General features: G+C 46.7%; 1 protein-coding gene across 2 annotated transcripts; it reads right to left on the bottom strand.

Moving 5' to 3' along the window:
* Positions 1-534: 534 nt before the first annotated feature.
* On the bottom strand, positions 535-15,849 carry NCBP3 (nuclear cap binding subunit 3). Of its 2 annotated transcripts, none has more exons than XM_048519330.1 (13): positions 15,638-15,849; positions 13,924-13,989; positions 12,593-12,698; positions 11,974-12,099; positions 10,807-10,932; positions 9,361-9,434; positions 8,499-8,607; positions 8,222-8,321; positions 7,475-7,581; positions 6,530-6,833; positions 5,360-5,517; positions 2,915-3,100; positions 535-2,073 (listed from the first exon to the last, which is right to left on the bottom strand). In XM_048519330.1, the coding sequence occupies exons 1-13, from the start codon at positions 15,812-15,814 to the stop codon at positions 1,838-1,840; spliced, it is 1,875 nt and encodes a 624-aa protein (XP_048375287.1). In that variant the 5' UTR covers positions 15,815-15,849; the 3' UTR covers positions 535-1,837. The 2 variants fall into 2 exon arrangements, with proteins under 2 accessions (XP_048375287.1, XP_048375288.1); XM_048519331.1 differs by having other exon boundaries at positions 2,936-3,100.
* Between the last annotated feature and the right edge of the window lie 1,796 nt (positions 15,850-17,645).

The raw sequence follows: 17,645 nt of genomic DNA, 5'->3' as shown, positions 1-17,645 counted from the left end.
TGTTAGGTTTACTCCTCTTTTTCATCTACTGTTAGCCCAGCTCTTCATTTGTGGTTATTCACAAGGCAGAGGCTTAAGGGTAACTGTTACTGCTAGTAGTAAATCTCAGTTTGCTGAATTTAGCTGCTCTGTGAAGATTAGATTTCACCACCCATTTCTTCCACACTTCCAGGCTCAACTTGAGATCTGGAAGCCTGCCTGCTGAACCTGTTGAATTGTGGTCAAAGCTCTTCATACTTACTTAGTGAAAACTCTGCGTATACTTAGAAAGGCAGTTCTCAGTACTTTCCGGGCAGAAATTAGAGCAGAAAGTGCAAATTTCAGAACAAGAAAAAGTGTAATCTACACAGGTGGGCTAGGACAGGACTAGAACCCACCACATTAGTGCTTCGGGTCAGTACAAGAGTTAAGGGTTGCCATTTTTTAAAATAGAAACTTTAATTGTAACAGGAACCTTTGATAGAATAGTAATTGAATATGATAATAGTTATATATTCCAGGCTTCAGATAAATAAAATGCATCAACACAGTCTATTACAGTGATCAAACATTGTGTTTACTTGCTTTCACTGACAGTCTTCAGAAGACGTACTTAACAAATGAGGGTCAATATTGAACAGGGAAGTTGAGACCAAATAGTTTTCATTCCTCCTCCTTGTTGTCTTCTTGTTATTCCCTGCATTGTTCTTCTCAGACAAAAAGCTCACAGCTGATCAGCTCTTAGTTTTCCAAAGCCTCAAAACATTTGTTGCATACAAAAAAAATGGGGAGAGGGAGAGGATACGGGTCCCCAGAGGAATGAAAAGAAAAGAAGGAAGACAGAAGAGATGACTTGACACATTGCCAGATAGAAACTGAAAATGCTCCTGGCAGAATTCTTCTAGGGCAAGAAGCTCTATAAATTCTGTCCAAATAACATAGCAAGTGTCTCCTATACCACAACACGGAATGAAGGAATCCACTGAACAGCATTAACTTGCCTGACAAAAAACAAATGGTCAGATGGTGGGGGAAGAAAACAGGTCATACACATCCACATACCAGGACAATAAGAAATCAGGACAGGAAGCAATTGCTCTGCCTTGTAAGAGTCAATATCCCCCCCAAAACGTCTCCTGTTACATACTTGAACTGCACGGATGAAATCTACCTATTAAAATGTTCACTGTAGGCAACAGCAAAAAAATTCAAAATATATAAAAGAATTAACATTTCCATTGCTTAATTTTTTTCCAAACATTATACAGACTGTAGATAATTTTAAAGTTAATTTCAACAACAAACAGAAAGCACCTTAGAGGACTCTGTGTACCCAGCTGCTCAATCTTCATTTCAGATTTTAAAAAGTTCTGAAAATGTAGGAAGCTAGTTCTGGTGGGTTATAATCCAGAATTGCTTGCATGGGATGGCAGAGAAGACTACTGCTTTAGAATCAGCCATTTTACACTTGGGCCAGTTCTGGAGGAGAAGCCGGCGTTGGCCCACAGAGATGACATGTGCTAGCCACCCGGAGAAGGACCAGGAAGGCAAAGGTGAGTTATTAGCAAGAACAGTACCATGTCCCAAAAGGAGGGGGCGACCAACAATTTTTCCTTCTTCTTAGAGACACAACCTGTGAAAATATAACACCACAGAAGTCTCCTACACACACACCTGGCCAGACAGTTCTTGATGGCTTCCAGGGAAACACACCTCCCCCTGCCCCCAGTAATGTCTCCTCCACCACACTCTAGATGAAACAGGATTAGCCATGCCGCAGAGCACAGCTCCTGGTCCTAGACTTTCCACTTTGTGGCCACCAGCAAAGTCACTAGGCTCCAGAGAATGCCAAGGGCTGTCATGATTCTGTGTCAGAGCCAGAGCTGCTCTCCCGGCTGATTTCGATTTGGAGCGAGGGCAGGTTATCTAGGCGGCTTTTCTTCTGACGTGACTGTTCCTTCTCCTTGATCAGGGCCCCCCATGCCCGCTGGAGTTCAGAGTCATCCTCCTCAGGAGACGTGGCCGACTTTTCCGCTTTATCAGGGGTCTTCTCCGGCATCTTGGATGCTGACCCTAAGCGAGTCCACAAGTTTGCTGAGAAGGTAACAAAAAAACAAAAAAAGAAGAGAAATCTTAATGTGAACCGTAGATAAGGAATGCTCTGGAAAAAGCAGGAAGCCACAGGTGGCAGACATTTCCTACACTGGAATTTTACTATCTTCTGAATACTCAAGGTTGAAGGAGCATTCAAGGATGTCTCTTCATAAAACACTTCTGGCTTTTCAGCAGTGTTGTCTTGCCTCTATGCATTTAGATGACAGACATCTCTCCTTTGAGGCACTCTGCAATGCTGCCTCGCCTCACTTGCGTAGGATAGAACTATAGGAACCAAGATGCTTATACCATGCAAAGAAGAACCCGTCCCCCAGGAAAATTACAGTATTTGCTTCCAGCAGAACAGGGATCTGCAACCTGCAGGTCTCCAGGTGTTCATGGACTACAATTCCCATCAGCCCCTGCCAGCATGGCCATTGCAGACCCATGCAGCAAAATATTGTTGCCTCGCATGGTTTTATTTACTGTAAATTATTTCTTGAAACCTTTAAATTAAAGAACATATATAAGTTTTTTTATTTTGTTAAATGTAATCTGGAATCCCACGCTAGTAATTTCCTCAGGACCACGCAGCCCTTCAAAACTGCTTTAAAGTTTAAGCACACTACTTCAGGAGAAATTATAAGGGGGTTGGAATTAAATTCCTGGTGGCAGTGAAATATAGAGAAAGAAAGTAATAAACAAACATTATTTTGCATCTATTGTATTAATTTACTAAGAAATAAGAGAGTGGGTACTGGATTTTTTGGGTATTTCCCAGCAGTGGACAATATACCCATCTAGAAACAGAGGAAAGGCAGACCAAAATACAATACTCCACTTCTGGAACACTGGGGCTGACCTGATTTTTTCTCCCTGGTGTCCGAGTACAGGCCTTTCACATCTTGCTTGGGTATGCCTAACCGGCTGTGCACATCAGAGATGGGCTCGCGATGAGAAACAGAGGTGCCGCTGAGCTGTTTGGGTTCTGGAGAATGGGGTCTCTTGCCAAGCCTCTGCCGAACATCTGGAAACAACAGTAATGCACTGAATTTAATTTTTTAATATTCAATCTTCACCCCAGTTCCCAACCCCTACTCATTTCATATAGCCTTTCATCAAAGAGTCAATGGGTAGAAGAGCATTGTTGGAGATCGAGCAATGGCCTAAGCCACTAGGTCAGAGGTCGGGAACCTTTGGCACCCAGGGAGCCATTTGGACCCGTTTTCCATGGAGGGGAGGGCACTTGGAGCCGCAGATATTTTTGGCATTTGAAATGAGGATATCACTGTATATGTTGTTTTTTGCCTTCATACTTTGTATAGAGTAGACAGTTGTAGTGTGTTGTTATGGAGTCCATGCGGTGCTACAGGTGAGAAAATCTTTCGAATTTTACTATGTATGGGAGTAACAGTGGATTTTGAACATTTTTTGTGGGGGTGTGCGGGTAAAGGGTGGAGAGCCTCATGGGAACACGTGCAACTGGGGAGAGAAAAGTGGGGAGGGGATCCCTTTTGTAGCGGATGAAGCTCTGTAGTGGCAGCTGCATGCTTGCTTGCCTGGGCAGCTGGGGTGAGGCTTGGGACACCAGGACCTCTGAGTTTCTGGCTTTCCCTGGCACCACCTCCTCCTCCATTTTTCCCACCTTCTGTCCTTTTTTCCTTCTCCCGGTCTCTCATGCCCTCCTCCCTCTTTGTCCCCTCCTCCAGCACACACACACACACCTGATTTCCATGCGGGCGCTCCGACAAGTTGAGAGCGCCGGTGGAGATGTAGCTGCCGCCCTCGTCCATCTGCCAAAGGTCGACAGCGATGGCGAGCGAGCGTTAAAGGCTACCGTCAGCTGCCCAAGCCGGTGCTGGCGGGGACCGAGGAGGAAGGGGCTGGCGACGGAGATGCAGCGTAAGCGCAGCATAGAGCCTGTGATCTGGTCGACAGCAGCAGGCGGCAGCGGGAAGCCTGCGCCGGCGCAGCTGATCTCGAAAACCCCACAGAGGGCCCCAACGCGAAGGCGCCGGAATCGATGCGCCCGGACAGGCGAGAAGGAGGGGAGCAGAAGGAGGAACCGACACCCGGACGGGGCCGAGGTGGAGAGGGGGAACTTTATGGATTCGACAAGCTCTGGAAGTGAAAAAAGGTGGAGGGCTGGTCGCAGAAGAGGGCGGTGTGCTCTTCTGCGACCAGTCCTCCACCTTTTTTCGCTTCCGGAGCTTGTCGGATCCATAAAGTTCCCCCTCTCCACCTCGGCCCCGTCCGGGCGTCGGTTCCTCCTTCTGCTTCTCTGCTTCTCGCCTGTCTGGGCATCAGTTCCGGCGCCTGCTGGGGCCCTCTGCAGCTGGGGCCGCTCGGCCTAGGCTTGCGCGGGCGCAGCTCCCTTTGCCGCCTGCTGCCCTGGCTGATCCGGCCAGGTCCGCGGGCTCTATGCTGCGCCGCTGCCATCTCCGTCGCCATCTCCATCCTCCCTCCGGTCCCACCCAGCCGGCTTGGGCGGCTCGGTAGCCGCCTAACGCCTCGACGCTGCTGACCTTGGCAGAAGGATGAGGGCTGTCGCCAGCCATCTCCACGGCGCTCTCACTCGTCGGAGCGCCCGCGGTCAGGGGCTGGCTGGGGCTCTCTGCGAGGTCCAGGAAGGGGAGAGTCCCCACTCCCGGACAACTGTGTTGTGCCCGGGCGGAGCCGCTGTGCAGGGGTGAGGGAGCCGCATGTGGCTCGCGAGCCGCAGGTTCCCGACCCCTGCACTAGGTATACAGAAGCGCTGACCCAGGATTTATTCATGTCAGTGTGAGATATGCTCTGGCCATGGCTGTGAGGCCCCCACCTTAACGAGACTCTGAAATACCACAGCTTCAGAACCTTCCCCTCCTCCCAACACACAGATATATCAAAATGGCTAACCAGGAAAAAAATTCCTGCAGCTTCACTGGATCTCTCAAAAGATGTACAAAATGATCCTAAGCAATACTACTGTTGTGGCATCGAGGCAGCAGAGGAGACACAAACTTCTACTTCAGAGTGTGAATGTTTATTTATGTAGAACAGGAGAGTCCAACTCTGGCCCTCCAGATGTTCATGGACTATGATTCCCATCAGCCTGTGCCAGCACTACGCTGGCAAGGTCTGCTGAGAATGGTAGTCCATGAACATCTGGAGGGCCAGAGTTGGACACCCCAGATGAAGCACTTTACAGCGTTCAAAGCACTTTATATCAATCAATCATTAATTCTTACAGATCTGCACCCCCACCAAAGGAAGCTCAAAAAAAAGCAAGTCCAGTCTGCCACACTACCTGATTTCACCAAGCTGGGCGGCTGGTGCTTCCCAGTACTCCCGTGCCGTTTTTCCTCTAACAATAATCGAACATCAGCAACTTTCTCTGAAGGTCCTTTGCTTCCGATTCGGTTTTTCACATTGCTGAGTGCTACAGTGTCTGCTCTCATCGAATTCCTGTAGTGTTGAAGAAAACAAAAACCCCAATTAGGATGTCCATTAGCTCCTTACATTAGCTATGAGCATGAGAAGAAAGAGGTTTTGCTTTGACAGAAAAAAAACACAGGATACTTTAAGGGTGAATCCCAAGCATCTGCAGAAAGAGAGTAAAATTTTCCTGCCCACTGTTCCTGGATGTTCATGATTTACAGGGATACAGAAGGCCACTGTGCAATGGGTGAAGTGCAGAAATGGGCTGCTGTGAACACTATTCCACAAATGTTAGACAAGACCTATCCCACTGCTGTTTATTAAAATTTGCACTCTGCAAAAGATGCATTTAGGACATTAAGAGGGGAAGGCAAAATGGCCAAGAAGCTTATTGCAGACAGCCTGGCAGCAGGTTAGGCCACATACCAAAAGAAGGGCTCCCTGCAGCTTAGAACAGGCAATCTCAGCCCTGTCCTTAAGAAGAAGAATTTGGATTTATATCCCCCCCTTCCTCTCCTGTAAGGAGACTCAAGGAGGCTTACAATCTCCTTTCCCTCCCGCCAACACCAAACACACTATGAGGTGGGGGGGGGGGGGGCTGAGAGAGCTCCAAAGAACTGTGACTAGCCCCAGCTGGCATGTGTTGGAATGCACAAGCTAATCTAGTTCACCAGATAAGCCTCCACAGCTCAAGTGGCAGAGTGGGGAACCAAACCCGGTTCTCCATATTAGAGTGCACCTGCTCTTAACCACTACACCACACTGGCTCTTAACCTTCCCTCAACACAGCCAAGGAAGTCCTCAGAGTCTCTCCACCATCATGACTGTAATTTCCTTATCTGAGAAGGATTTGGGGGTCTTGATCAACACTGGCCGACAGGCAAGAAAAACAAAGGAGGACACTCCTGCCTTCTTGACCCCAAAGGAGCGAGCTAGACATTGGGGATCCCTGCCAAAACCGCTGCTGCAGAGAAGAGCACGGGCGCTTGACCTGGGAGGCGAATGACCAGCCAGGCAGACCAGACAGCATCAGACTTACCTAATGCTTTTCAACTGAGACTCCACTGCATCTGCGTACATGGTCATTTTCATGGTCTTCTTAGGCGAGGGAGTAGAAATCATCTTCAACTCAAGGTCGTAGTCCATTTCGTCTGAGTCCGATTCGCTGGCGCTGGACCGCCGAGCAGCGCTCCGCTCTCGGGACTGCTTGAAAGCCTGCAGTTCGTCTCTGTATTCAACAACCACCCTGTCATCTTCATCCATATCCTGGTCATCGTTGTCGTCTTCCTCCTCTTCCTCCTCCTCCTCCTCTTCAATGGGCTCCTCAGGAACATTCACTAAACCTGCAGGGCAGAAAAGACCATTTTGACAGGCTATAAATCAATATGTGTGTGTGTGTATGTCCCACCTACAACGAAAAACTTAACATGGATAGCAAAGTTCTATTTCCTTCAAGACTCCCTATGTTGAGACAGGTCTCACTCTTCTGTCTGTTACTCTGGAAAGCACCACGTACATCAGCAACGTGATCTCTGCTTTCCAAAGATCATAGCAGTGAGTGGAAAGATCGTGGGGAGCAACTCTTGAAGTTCATTTAGTTTATGCAGACAGGAATGGCCATCCTGCTGCAATTCAATGAAACTGGGGCCACACCAACACCACAGACAGATGCAGATGGCAAGGCCACTCCCTCCTCCCCTGCACGATGATTTTCACAAGGTTCTGCCACCACGCAAGAACCGCTTTCGACACACATAGGTTGCACTGCCGCTATCACCAAGCCCTTCTTGAGCATGACCACAGAACGAAAACTCAATGAGCAACCTAAAGAGGGATAACACCGACTCCCAAGACAAGTGAAAACAAAGGTGACAGAAAACATCCCACTTCACCACTTTGGCAAGACCCACATGCCAGCACTATGGGAAGTCATGCGCAACTCCATGGGCGGGCGGGCGCGGCAGAGAAGCAAGTTGCCAGTTACCTGAGTGGCGATGTTTGTAAGGTGACGCCAAGCCAACATCGTCCCCGATGAGAGTCCTTTTCTTAATCACGTCACGGTGGACTCGGCGTGAATGGTACCTCCGCTTCCTGAGATGATGCGACACGGGAATAAGGGAAGGCAGTCGTCACTCACAGCAGCACTAAGGACGAGGCAGAAGAACCCGCCTGCCCACACCCTTCAGTGGCTTCAGAGACATAGCAAGCAGAAGGACAATTCCACTCTCCCCTATTTCCCCCACAAATCAAAGAATCAAACAACGGATTTAAGAAAACCTAGAAATGAAGTTACGTGCTAAATGTATGGGGAGCTGATGGAGCCTGAGGATGAAGAGTTGTGCGATCCAGGAGGCCTCTGCCATGAACTCTCTAGGTGGTCTGAGACAAGACACTCCAGCCAAATCTCATCCCCTCACCTGTGATGTACTGAACATTGTATGGAGTACAAGCAAGACAGCACATGGAAAAGGACTTTCAACACTGAAGGCACCGTAGCAGGGGTGCAAAACTAATTTGTTACAAAGGCCTGAATTTATTATGCTGTCAATGCATTCACAACTCCTTGGGGCTTGGCAGAAGCATGTACAATTATCTAGCGCTGGTTCATATCTATGGCTGGGAGAGGAGAAAAGAGGCCAAACTCTTAAAATAGAAAGGGGTCCCATGATAAGAGAATCAGATCAACAGTCTGGCAAAGATTCCAGGTGCCCCATTTGCCACTGCTACTCACCATGAGTTGCTCAAGATTCCTTTCATGCCGCCATAGTTGGGATTCCCATATTTCATGTAATACTGGCTCCTCCTGGCAGCTCCGAGCTCCTTCTTGTCATCTGCAGAAGGAATATAACAAAGAGATCAAAGCTCTCCTTGCAGGAAAAATTTTCATGGCAAAAAACTGTGGGCCATATAAGAGATGGGAAAACAAGGTTCTAAAAGTTGTGTGTATGTGATAAACCTAGACTGTAACAGCCCACTTGTGCTTCTGTCACAGCTGGTTTATTCTTTACCTTGTGTAGCAAACCTCATGAAGAGTTTGTTTCCTTTGGCCAGCTTGCAGGCAGGACGAAGGTCATTGCGCAGGAGGGAGTCTTCTTCCGCCTGGGAGAGCGTGTCCAGCTATGGAAAGAATACCTTTCACGGTTCAGTACTGCAGTTGGCATGTAGGCCCGCCACTGTCCTAAAAGAGGCATCTACTCCAGCTCAGCTTAGGGAGCAGTGGATCATTATAGAGTGGCCTGCCTGCCTGCCATCAATTCAGCATAAGGCTCTGCTGCTCCCACGCCAGACCCTTACAGTAAAATCCTAAGCAGAGATGCCCTCCTTTATGTTCAAGGGATGAGAAAGGGGCAACTTTGCTCAGAGCTGCCCTGCGAGATGGGCAGGGTTGGCCAAACAAGGTTGACAGGAGTCGCCATCAGTGGGTTCTGCAAGCATGAGCAGACGGCCAGCTGGGCAAGGTCCAACTCAAGTAATAACAGTGACAGGAACGCAGGGCTGCAGTCAGAATTTTTCGCTCTGTATCAGGTGTCACAAGTCAAGCATTTGTAGTTTCCCGAGAGGTTTCTCCATTCATGCACTGACTAGACAGGGCCCTCGATGGACACAAAAAGAGTAAATATTTTCTGAGAATCAGACTAAATAACAGCAGCAATTAAGAAACTCAACAGAGTAACAAATGGACACTGGCTATTGTCGTCACACTGAAATGCCCATTGTTCTTTAGACAGGGAGATTCCCTCCCAGTGGCCATGACCGCAGTGTTCTTTGTTTCTTCTAAAGAACTGCATTTTCCTCTACAAAATGAACACAGTTTTCCCCATGATCACATACCCAAACTTATAACCCCTGTATAATAAACCTGAGGCGCACCTCTGTGTCACTTGGGTGGTCATCCTCTACTTCCCCTTCTTCAGTTTCATCATCTGAGCTCTCCTCTTCTTTCTCTAAAGAGAAGCAAAAAAATGTTTACATTTCCAAGCTTCCCTGTGAGTCTGGCTTTCCTTAGAGGACTGTATTTGGTGCGTGTTGGTAATGAAATTACTTCATCAAAACTATAATCGACAGGGCACTGGTATGAGAAGGAGTGGAACATTTTAATCGAAGAAAAGGTATCTCACAACTGAAAATATCAAATCACTTATCTTGACAAACTTTTGAAATAAACAACTTCCCATTCTAGAAGACATGGAGAAGAGGGCATCGCAAAGGAAACGATGCCCACGAAACTACTGTACCATTTACATTTATTATGTACTGCTAAGCGAATACAACAAAAAGTATAATTTCTGTAAAAGCATTAATGTACAGTAGACCAAGTACTGGAACATACGGACAGTACTGGCATGTTTAACCTACTGCTGTTCAATTTTTATTTTCTTAGTGTCGTACGCTAAACTTAAAATGAAGTAATGGGGGGGGGGGGGGGAACTGTAATCCACAAGTATCCTGCCACATGGCTGGAGCAGACAGGAAGCTACAGTTGCAATAAAACCAGCACTCCAGACCCCCAAGCACAGGGACACGTAGAAACAATATGAAGGGAAAGAACAGCAGTGACAACAATAACTGAAATGGAAAGTATTGTGGATGCAGTGCTTTGGTTTGATATGAAGAAAGACACCTTTGGGAACAGCCCATCAATCAGTAGAAAAGTCCACGCTTTGCTCATCGAAGGCCACAGGTTCAATGTACTGTTGATGGTTTTTACAGCCAGAATCAACTCGTTGTGTCATGGAGAAGAACGCATCTTACCGTGACATGCCTCTGAAGATGCCAGCCACAGATGTGGGAGAACCATTAGGAGCTAAAATCTCCAGACCATGGCCACACAGCCCAGAAAATTCACAACCGTCAGCCATAGGTTCAATTGGCATTCCCATCTTAAGAACATAAGAAAGAGCCTGCTGGATCAGACCAGAGTCCATCTAGTCCAGCACTCTGCTACTCGCAGTGGCCCACCAGATGCCTTTGGGAGCTCACATGGAGGATGTGAAAGCAATGGCCTTCTGCTGCTGCTGCTGCTCCAGAGCACCTGGTCTGTTAAGGCATTTGCAATCTCAGATCAAGGAGGATCAAGATTGGTAGCCATAAATCGACTTCTCCTCCATAAATCTGTCCAAGTCCCTTTTAAAGCTATCCAGGTTATTGGCCATCACCACCTCCTGTGGCAGAATGTTCCAATATCTTCAATGAGAGACTGAACCCCAGACTCAAACCAAGTGCTCTGCAACTGGGCTCTAAGGTTTGAATTTATATCCTGCCTTTTCTCCAAATGGAACCATAAGAATAGAGAACATGTGTCTGGCAGATTGATACCTTTCTTGCTCTTCTCCCCTGCTTTCTTGCTCTTTTCTTGGGGCTTCATCTTCTCTTCCTCAGGCATGGAGCTCATGTTGATGAGAGCTCGTGTTGCTGTCACTTCGTCAAGCCAGACGACGTTGCCTGGAAAGGAAGCAGAGATCCAGCTGGCTGCAGAGCTGGGGAAAGCTCCAATGACACCCGATTCTAAAAAGCTCAACTCATAGGTAAGAACACCATCACAAAGACAGACAAAGAAATATCCAGGCAAAAAAGGAGTCGCTTTTTTCTATCCTAACATAGTTGTCCCCTTTCTACAAGAATGTTGTTCTATTCATCTGACAGATGGGAAACTGAGTCTGAGAAAGAGCGATTTAGTAAGTCCACTTGGTGAGTCTACAGGAGAGATCACCTCAAACTTATTCCAGTTTTTTAGTGGCTGGACAGCCATAGCTCTCTCCCCCTTCAACCAGATATAGATTCTGTGGTCCCTGTCTTGTGGCACTTACTGTAAAGACACCATTTCTCTAGTACTTTGAAAATGCCTCAGAAGTGGGAGCCAAGCTACCCTGTATGACTGAAGCAGTGCCTACAAATGACCCACACACTTCAGAGGTGAAGGATTCCCCGCCTCAAATCTCACATGAGAGCAGCGATGAAGAATATACAGAATAAAAGCATATTTGCTCAGCATTCTTTTCCAAAATAAAGTTTCATAGGTTAAAAAGAACAAGTGGGAACATTACAGCCAGGGGTAGAAAATAAATTCTAAAAATGGGGGAAAGGACTGTGATTGTTCACTGGGATATTCCAAACAAGGTAGCACGTGAAAGGAACAAGGCAAAGAGGATAAGTTACAAAGTTTTTGTGAGTGCACATACCAATCTGTTTGCAGTGTACACTTGATTAACTATGTGCATTGAGTATGTCTCGTGTTACATTCAATACACATGCAGCTTAAAGTGTGATACAAACTCCACATTTATTTAGGAACTGGTCCCTGTTTTCAATTGCAAAGTGATTGCATGTTGCCTTTTCCTTAACAAACAGATGCACATATGTTCACTGTAACACACAAACATGGCTGGTGTGTGCACCCAGAAACGGAAGAAAAAAAGACAGACACTGAGCTGACCCAAAGCCACAAAAGGATGCCTGCGGGTTATGAGTCCCAAAGGTACTTACATGATGTGTCGTCCAACCACTCAATATGAGCAGAGGGGTACTCTTTGAAATAAGCAAAGATATCCTGAGTGCTCATTTCATCTACGCCGCAAACATATAAGGTGTCCAGGCGCACTTTTGGAATAGCTGCAAAAAAAGTCCCCAATCTGGTTTAGACATCAGTGACAGGTTGGATTAAAACAAACAAATGTGAAAGCATGCATACATACACAAAAACATTTTGAAAAGTAAAGAAGAGCATCACAAGATGGCAGCAATGAGGCATCACTTGCCCATTCCACCTCCCACAATCCATTGTCAAAGTCCAGAACTGAAGCACGAGAGCCCAGACAGAAGCACCAAAGGACAGGTAACCCAACATCTCAGACTGAAACATCAAACAGATTTGGAGGCACCAAGCCACACTTCTTAATTATCTAATTTGTACTTTAGTTATTTGTAACCTGAGTCACTTTGGTTTATGTGACAGGCAGCATGTAAATATTTTATTAAATAAACCAATGAGGGGCAATTTGATGATAATGTGATGCACTTGAGGGCAGAGTGGTAGTGGAGTAAAGGTCAAGAACCACAGAGCCAAACTACTTGGTAAAAGCAAGCAACAGGCAACTTTTCGTACCTTTCTTCATCATGTCCCGATCCAACGCCACATTTCTCTGGGACAGATTCACCTCCGCTCGAAAATGGAAGCGTTTTGCTCTTTGCTCCTTCTTCTCAATTGCTTCCTACAAAAGGAAACGGTACCCAAAGGAGAACACGTGAACTTGCTTTGCCCAAACTAGACGCTACAGCAGTTTGCAGGAAGCAAATAACACTTGTAGGAAAATTAAACGAATGCTTTGTGATTTTTTTTAAAACAGGGTTGCAACATTCTTTGACACAGAAGAGAAACCATGCAGTTTAACAGGACTAGCAGCTTGCTACCTTCTATGAACTCACTAGGTAATCAGGCAAATTCTAAATCTCCATTTTAATTGGGGTGACGAAATTCAACGCTAGCATAAAGCAAACCCTGCAGAGAAGTAAAAACTCAAAGCTGATTTTGTTGTAGCTGGAAGTGACTACATGAACTACTTAAAAAAAGGAAAATAAACAACTGGAAAGTTTCAGGGTCTAAAAAATGTAAGGTTTCTTGGTCAGATTGAGCCAGCATGGTGTAATGGTTAAGAGAAATGGACTCGAAACTGGAGAACCGGGTTTGATTCCTCACCCCTCCACATGAGCAAGAGACTCTAATCTGGTGAACTGGGTTTGTTTTCTTGCTCCTGCACATGATGCCTGCAGAGTGACCTTGGGCTAGTACCAATTAGTTCAGAGGTCTTAGCCCCACCTACCTCACAAGGTGTTTGTTTTGGGGAAGGGAAGTAGTTTTCAAGCCACTTTGAGACTCTTTACAGGAAAGAAAAGGGGTATGAATTCAAATTCTTTCACTCTTTGGCAGGAACTGTATTATGAAAGCATAGATTACTGCCATCACTACCCTCATGTATCTACAAACTAATGGAAGTTCACCCTCCCAAACACAGGCTTGTCTTTCTGTCTGACTCAGTTTGGTTAGTTTTGCATGGAGATTTCAGGGCTACGTAAAGGAATTCCCCGCATTTGTTTCTTTGCCCCTGGCAAACATGCACTTCCAGACACAGTACTCTAATCTCTTGGCAAAATACAACTTTTTTGTAGGCTGGAAACAAAACTTTGGCTACAGATCCATAGAAAGACACTGCATTCAGTTCCTCCACAAACCTGCTTCAATGAAACATCACAACATACTTAAATTACATCTGACACAAAAAGGAAATCATGACAGCACTGGGGCACTGTGTACCATTTATCAATTAAACTCTTCTGAAAAGTCAACTCCAGAAAAGAAAGCAAACTGTAACAATACTGTCTGCTTTCTATATTTCAAAGTTGTACAGAAAACCCTAGACTCTTCAACCAAATACATACCTTTGAATTGACATCTATGCCAGTGATAAAGCTTCCAGCTTTGTTTTCATATCTTCTGCTCATATCCTTAAAAAAATCACAATAGATTGCAACAAGTCTAGCAAGCTAGGTTGTTGTTATATAGTTTCCAGTACTGACAACAGGAACGCACAGTTTGAAAGACTAGGCTAGACCATAATATGTAAAACAGAAAAGGGGTGTGCAACAGAAATAACAAACCAGCAATAGTTGCACACAACATGGCTAGCAGTTGTAGATCTGTGAGTTATTAAGTCTACAATTTGTGCATTTAAAGGGCTTGTGTCTCAGTGATGCCCCAATACACCTTCAAGTGTTTCTCTCATACAGACATAAGTACATTCACAAACACTAGTTAACACTATTACAATACCACTATTACACACAATTGCTTCCCTAGTCTCCTCAAGGACAGCTATTAAGTAAATATTGAAAACCCAACAGGAACTGTCCAGCTTTTGGATATGTTGCGGCTTTGAAAGTCTTCAAGGGCTCGTGAGTACTTGGCATTTTCAATTTTGACCAGGAAGTCACATATAAGCTTGTTCTTACAGAAATCAAGCCAGATTTCATTTGTTTCTACAAAGCTTTCTCTTGCTGAAAAAAACATCCTTCAAATTTTCAAACTGCAAAGGATGCAAGAGGGTTTTCGCTTTCCGTGCATCTCAACCATTATACACAGAAACCTACTCCTTTGCTGCAAATCCTTCTCCCTCCTTTCCAATATTATTCATTCTTAGGGCCTTTCACAGGATCAAATCACACAATCGCTTGTTCCTTGCTGTCCCACACTGATGTTTTCTGCTGGATAAGAAACGTGTGGGGGGAAACACCACATGCCCAGTTTTCGATTGCCCTGTCACTCTTAACTTACATAAGTTTTAAATTGAATCCTCAAAATTCTTAACAGCCCACTAGTTTCCCCCCTCCTAAGATCTGAATCCTCGATCAAGGGATGCCTGTGTAAATGAACTTTCCGCATCTTGTCTGTCTTCCTGAATGTAGCAGACATGTAGCAGAATGTAGCCGACATCTGCCACCCTTCCTGTGGAGGCTTGTCAACGTCCAAGCCTTTTTGGGAACCATTTCCCACCCCCCTTTCCTTACTGAAGGCTATTCCCGTTCTGGGGTAGGCGGCCATGCTAATGGGTGGCCAAGGAAGAAGAAGAGTTTGGATTTATATTCCCCTTTCTTTCCTGTAAGGGGGTTTACAAACTCTTTTCCCTCCCCCCCCTTCACAACAAACACCCTGTGAGGTAGGTGGGCCTGAGAGCTCCTAAGAACTATGACCAGCTAGCCGAAGGTTATCCAGCTGGCATGTGTTGGAGTGCACAAGCTAATCTGGTTCACCAGATAAGCCTCCACAGCTCAAGTGGCAGAGCAGGGAATCAAACCCGGTTTCCCAGATTAGAGTGCACCTGCTCTTAACCACTACACCGCACTGGAAGAAAAGACATTTCCCAGTACTGACAGTGGGAACAGTGTTCGGCCTCTCCCGCCTCGCAGGCCTGTCCCTGCCCTCCACCCGTGGGGACTCTGACTCCTTTTGCGCTCTGCACCTACTCAGAGGCACTTTCGCCCAATCTGACTTGTGGCGGCGCCCAGGTGGGGCTGGTGGCCTTTTCCCGCCTACGGCGAGGATCGAGCCCAAAGAGGCGCGGGGGGACTAGGAGCCCCTCCCTTCTCCTTCAGTTACCGGCAACAGCTCCCGCAGCGAGCGCCGCACCGGGACTGGGCCCGCGGCGGCATCGGAGGACTCGTCGGGAGGCGGCGGCGGCGGCGCGGCTCCGGCTTGCAGCTCGCCTTCCTCCACTTCCATGGGCTCCGGGTCAGCCGCCTTGACCGAGATGCGGAGACCCCGAACGGCCGCCATCGCCTCCCGGGAAAAAGGAGAGGAAACGGCCGGAAACAGGAAACACTGGAGCGGAAGTGGATGCTGTAGAGTCGGAGGCACAGAGCGTCGCCGGAAGTTGCTGCCTTCCTCGCTGAAGGGACCTTCTTCCGAGGTGGCGCAGGCGGTTTACCGTGAACTGGTGGCACGTGGGCGAGAAGTCGGGATGACAACACGAAAGGAGAAGCCCTCCTGGTCCCGACCTTCCCTGAGCTGGGGGAGAGACATGGACAGGCCTTATGCCCGAAGCCGTCGCGGGTTCCAGCAGATCGCCAAGAAAATGAATGGGGCTGGAAGCAATGCTGGGGAAAGCGAAACCCCTGCGTAGAGGATGCAAGAAATGTGTGAATCGCCACCATCACTTAGGATCTGGATGAAAAAGAGAAAAGCCTTGCACAGAGGCCACAAAATATGTGTGGATTGCAACCACCATTCAGGATGCAGATGAAAGAGTGAAAGTCCTTCCTTTCCCCAGACTTCTTAATCTGGAGTAGTGGGGTGGGGACGACGACTATCTGAACACTTCAGGCCCATCATGCTGTTTTACTATGTGTAAGAAAAGAGGCCAGATGCTGGAGAAACACCAGCCCCCTGAAAGAATTAATTGGGATGCTTATTATGTAAAGCCACATTGGAAGCTTATCTGAATTCACATCCAACTGCAAGTCAGTAAGTCAAGATCCTCTGGAGATGCCAGCCACAGATGCAGGCGAAACGTCAGGAGAAAAAAATACTGCTAGAACACATCCATACAGCCCAGAAACTACACAACACCCCACCAAAAAGAGAGCCGTTTTTCCATTTGGCTGGAGGGTTTAGAGGTGGTGGATATTGGGTCTTTTGTGAGACATTGTCTACCTGCATACTTGCTTCTGTGCCTGCCCTGTAACATTTTCATGAATGTACATCAATTTATAATTGGTAATATTGCAAATTCACTGGGCTGCTTCCACTCAGAACATTATCTGTGCCTTGGCTTCCAAATTGGAACATTTTTTTGGTGTTATATTCAGCCTGCTTCTAGGTTTCTACCCTTCCTCAACATACTGTTCCCCAAACTGGCTTAACTCTTTTTGGGAAGAATGCAACTGAAGTTCATTAGCACACAATCTGTAAGGAATGGTGTACTTTTCCCTGCCAACATCTGCACCATGTCAGCCACACTGTTTTCTTGCCATCATGCTCTTGTGGGTGTCATTTTCCCAGCAGGGTTTTTTTTTTTAAAAAAAAGGTAACGTTTATAGTGTTATAGTGCTATAACGTTCCATTGCCACTTATTTCTACTGCTATAGCGATTGTTACAGTGCTATCGCACATGCAAGAAGAACAAAAAAGGAGTGGCCAGTCACCATGATGGCTGTGATGACCACAGCCTCAACCAAAGCAGAGTTACTGTAGAACATACATGGAAGGGAAAAGTTAGAAACGAAGAAGAGGAGTTTGGATTTATATCCCCCCTTTCTCTCCTATAGGAGACTCAAAGGGGCCTACAATCTCCTTGCCCTTCCCCCCTCACAACACACCCTGTGAGGTGGGTGGGGCTGAGAGAGCTCCGAAAAGCTGTGACTAGCCCAAGGTCACCCAGCTGGTGTGTGTGGGAGTGCACAAGCTAATCTGAATTCCCCAGATAAGCCTCCCCAACTCAAGCGGCAGAGCTGCGAATCAAACCCGGTTCCTCCAGATCTGAGTGCACCTGCTCTTAACCTCCTACCCCACTGCTGCTCCAGGAACAGGAACATGCACACAAACACTGCACATGTGAAAATTCCTTTGCTAACATACATGCCTCTGCATTTGGTGACAAAAGTAATAT

The sequence above is a fragment of the Sphaerodactylus townsendi genome, linkage group LG16 (assembly GCF_021028975.2).
Source record: "Sphaerodactylus townsendi isolate TG3544 linkage group LG16, MPM_Stown_v2.3, whole genome shotgun sequence".
Taxonomy (NCBI): domain Eukaryota; kingdom Metazoa; phylum Chordata; class Lepidosauria; order Squamata; family Sphaerodactylidae; genus Sphaerodactylus; species Sphaerodactylus townsendi.
This window is presented reverse-complemented; position numbering and strand designations above follow the sequence as displayed.

Coding starts and splice junctions, on each gene's coding strand:
- NCBP3 (XM_048519330.1), bottom strand. CDS start 15,814: ATGGCGGCCGTTCGGGGTCTCCGCATCTCGGTCAAGGCGGCTGACCCG. Junction 8,322..8,498: donor CATGAGGTTTGCTACACAAG/GTAAAGAATAAA, acceptor TTCCTTCTGCAG/ATGACAAGAAGGAGCTCGGA. Junction 2,074..2,914: donor TCAGCCCCAGTGTTCCAGAA/GTGGAGTATTGT, acceptor TTACCTTCTCAG/CAAACTTGTGGACTCGCTTA.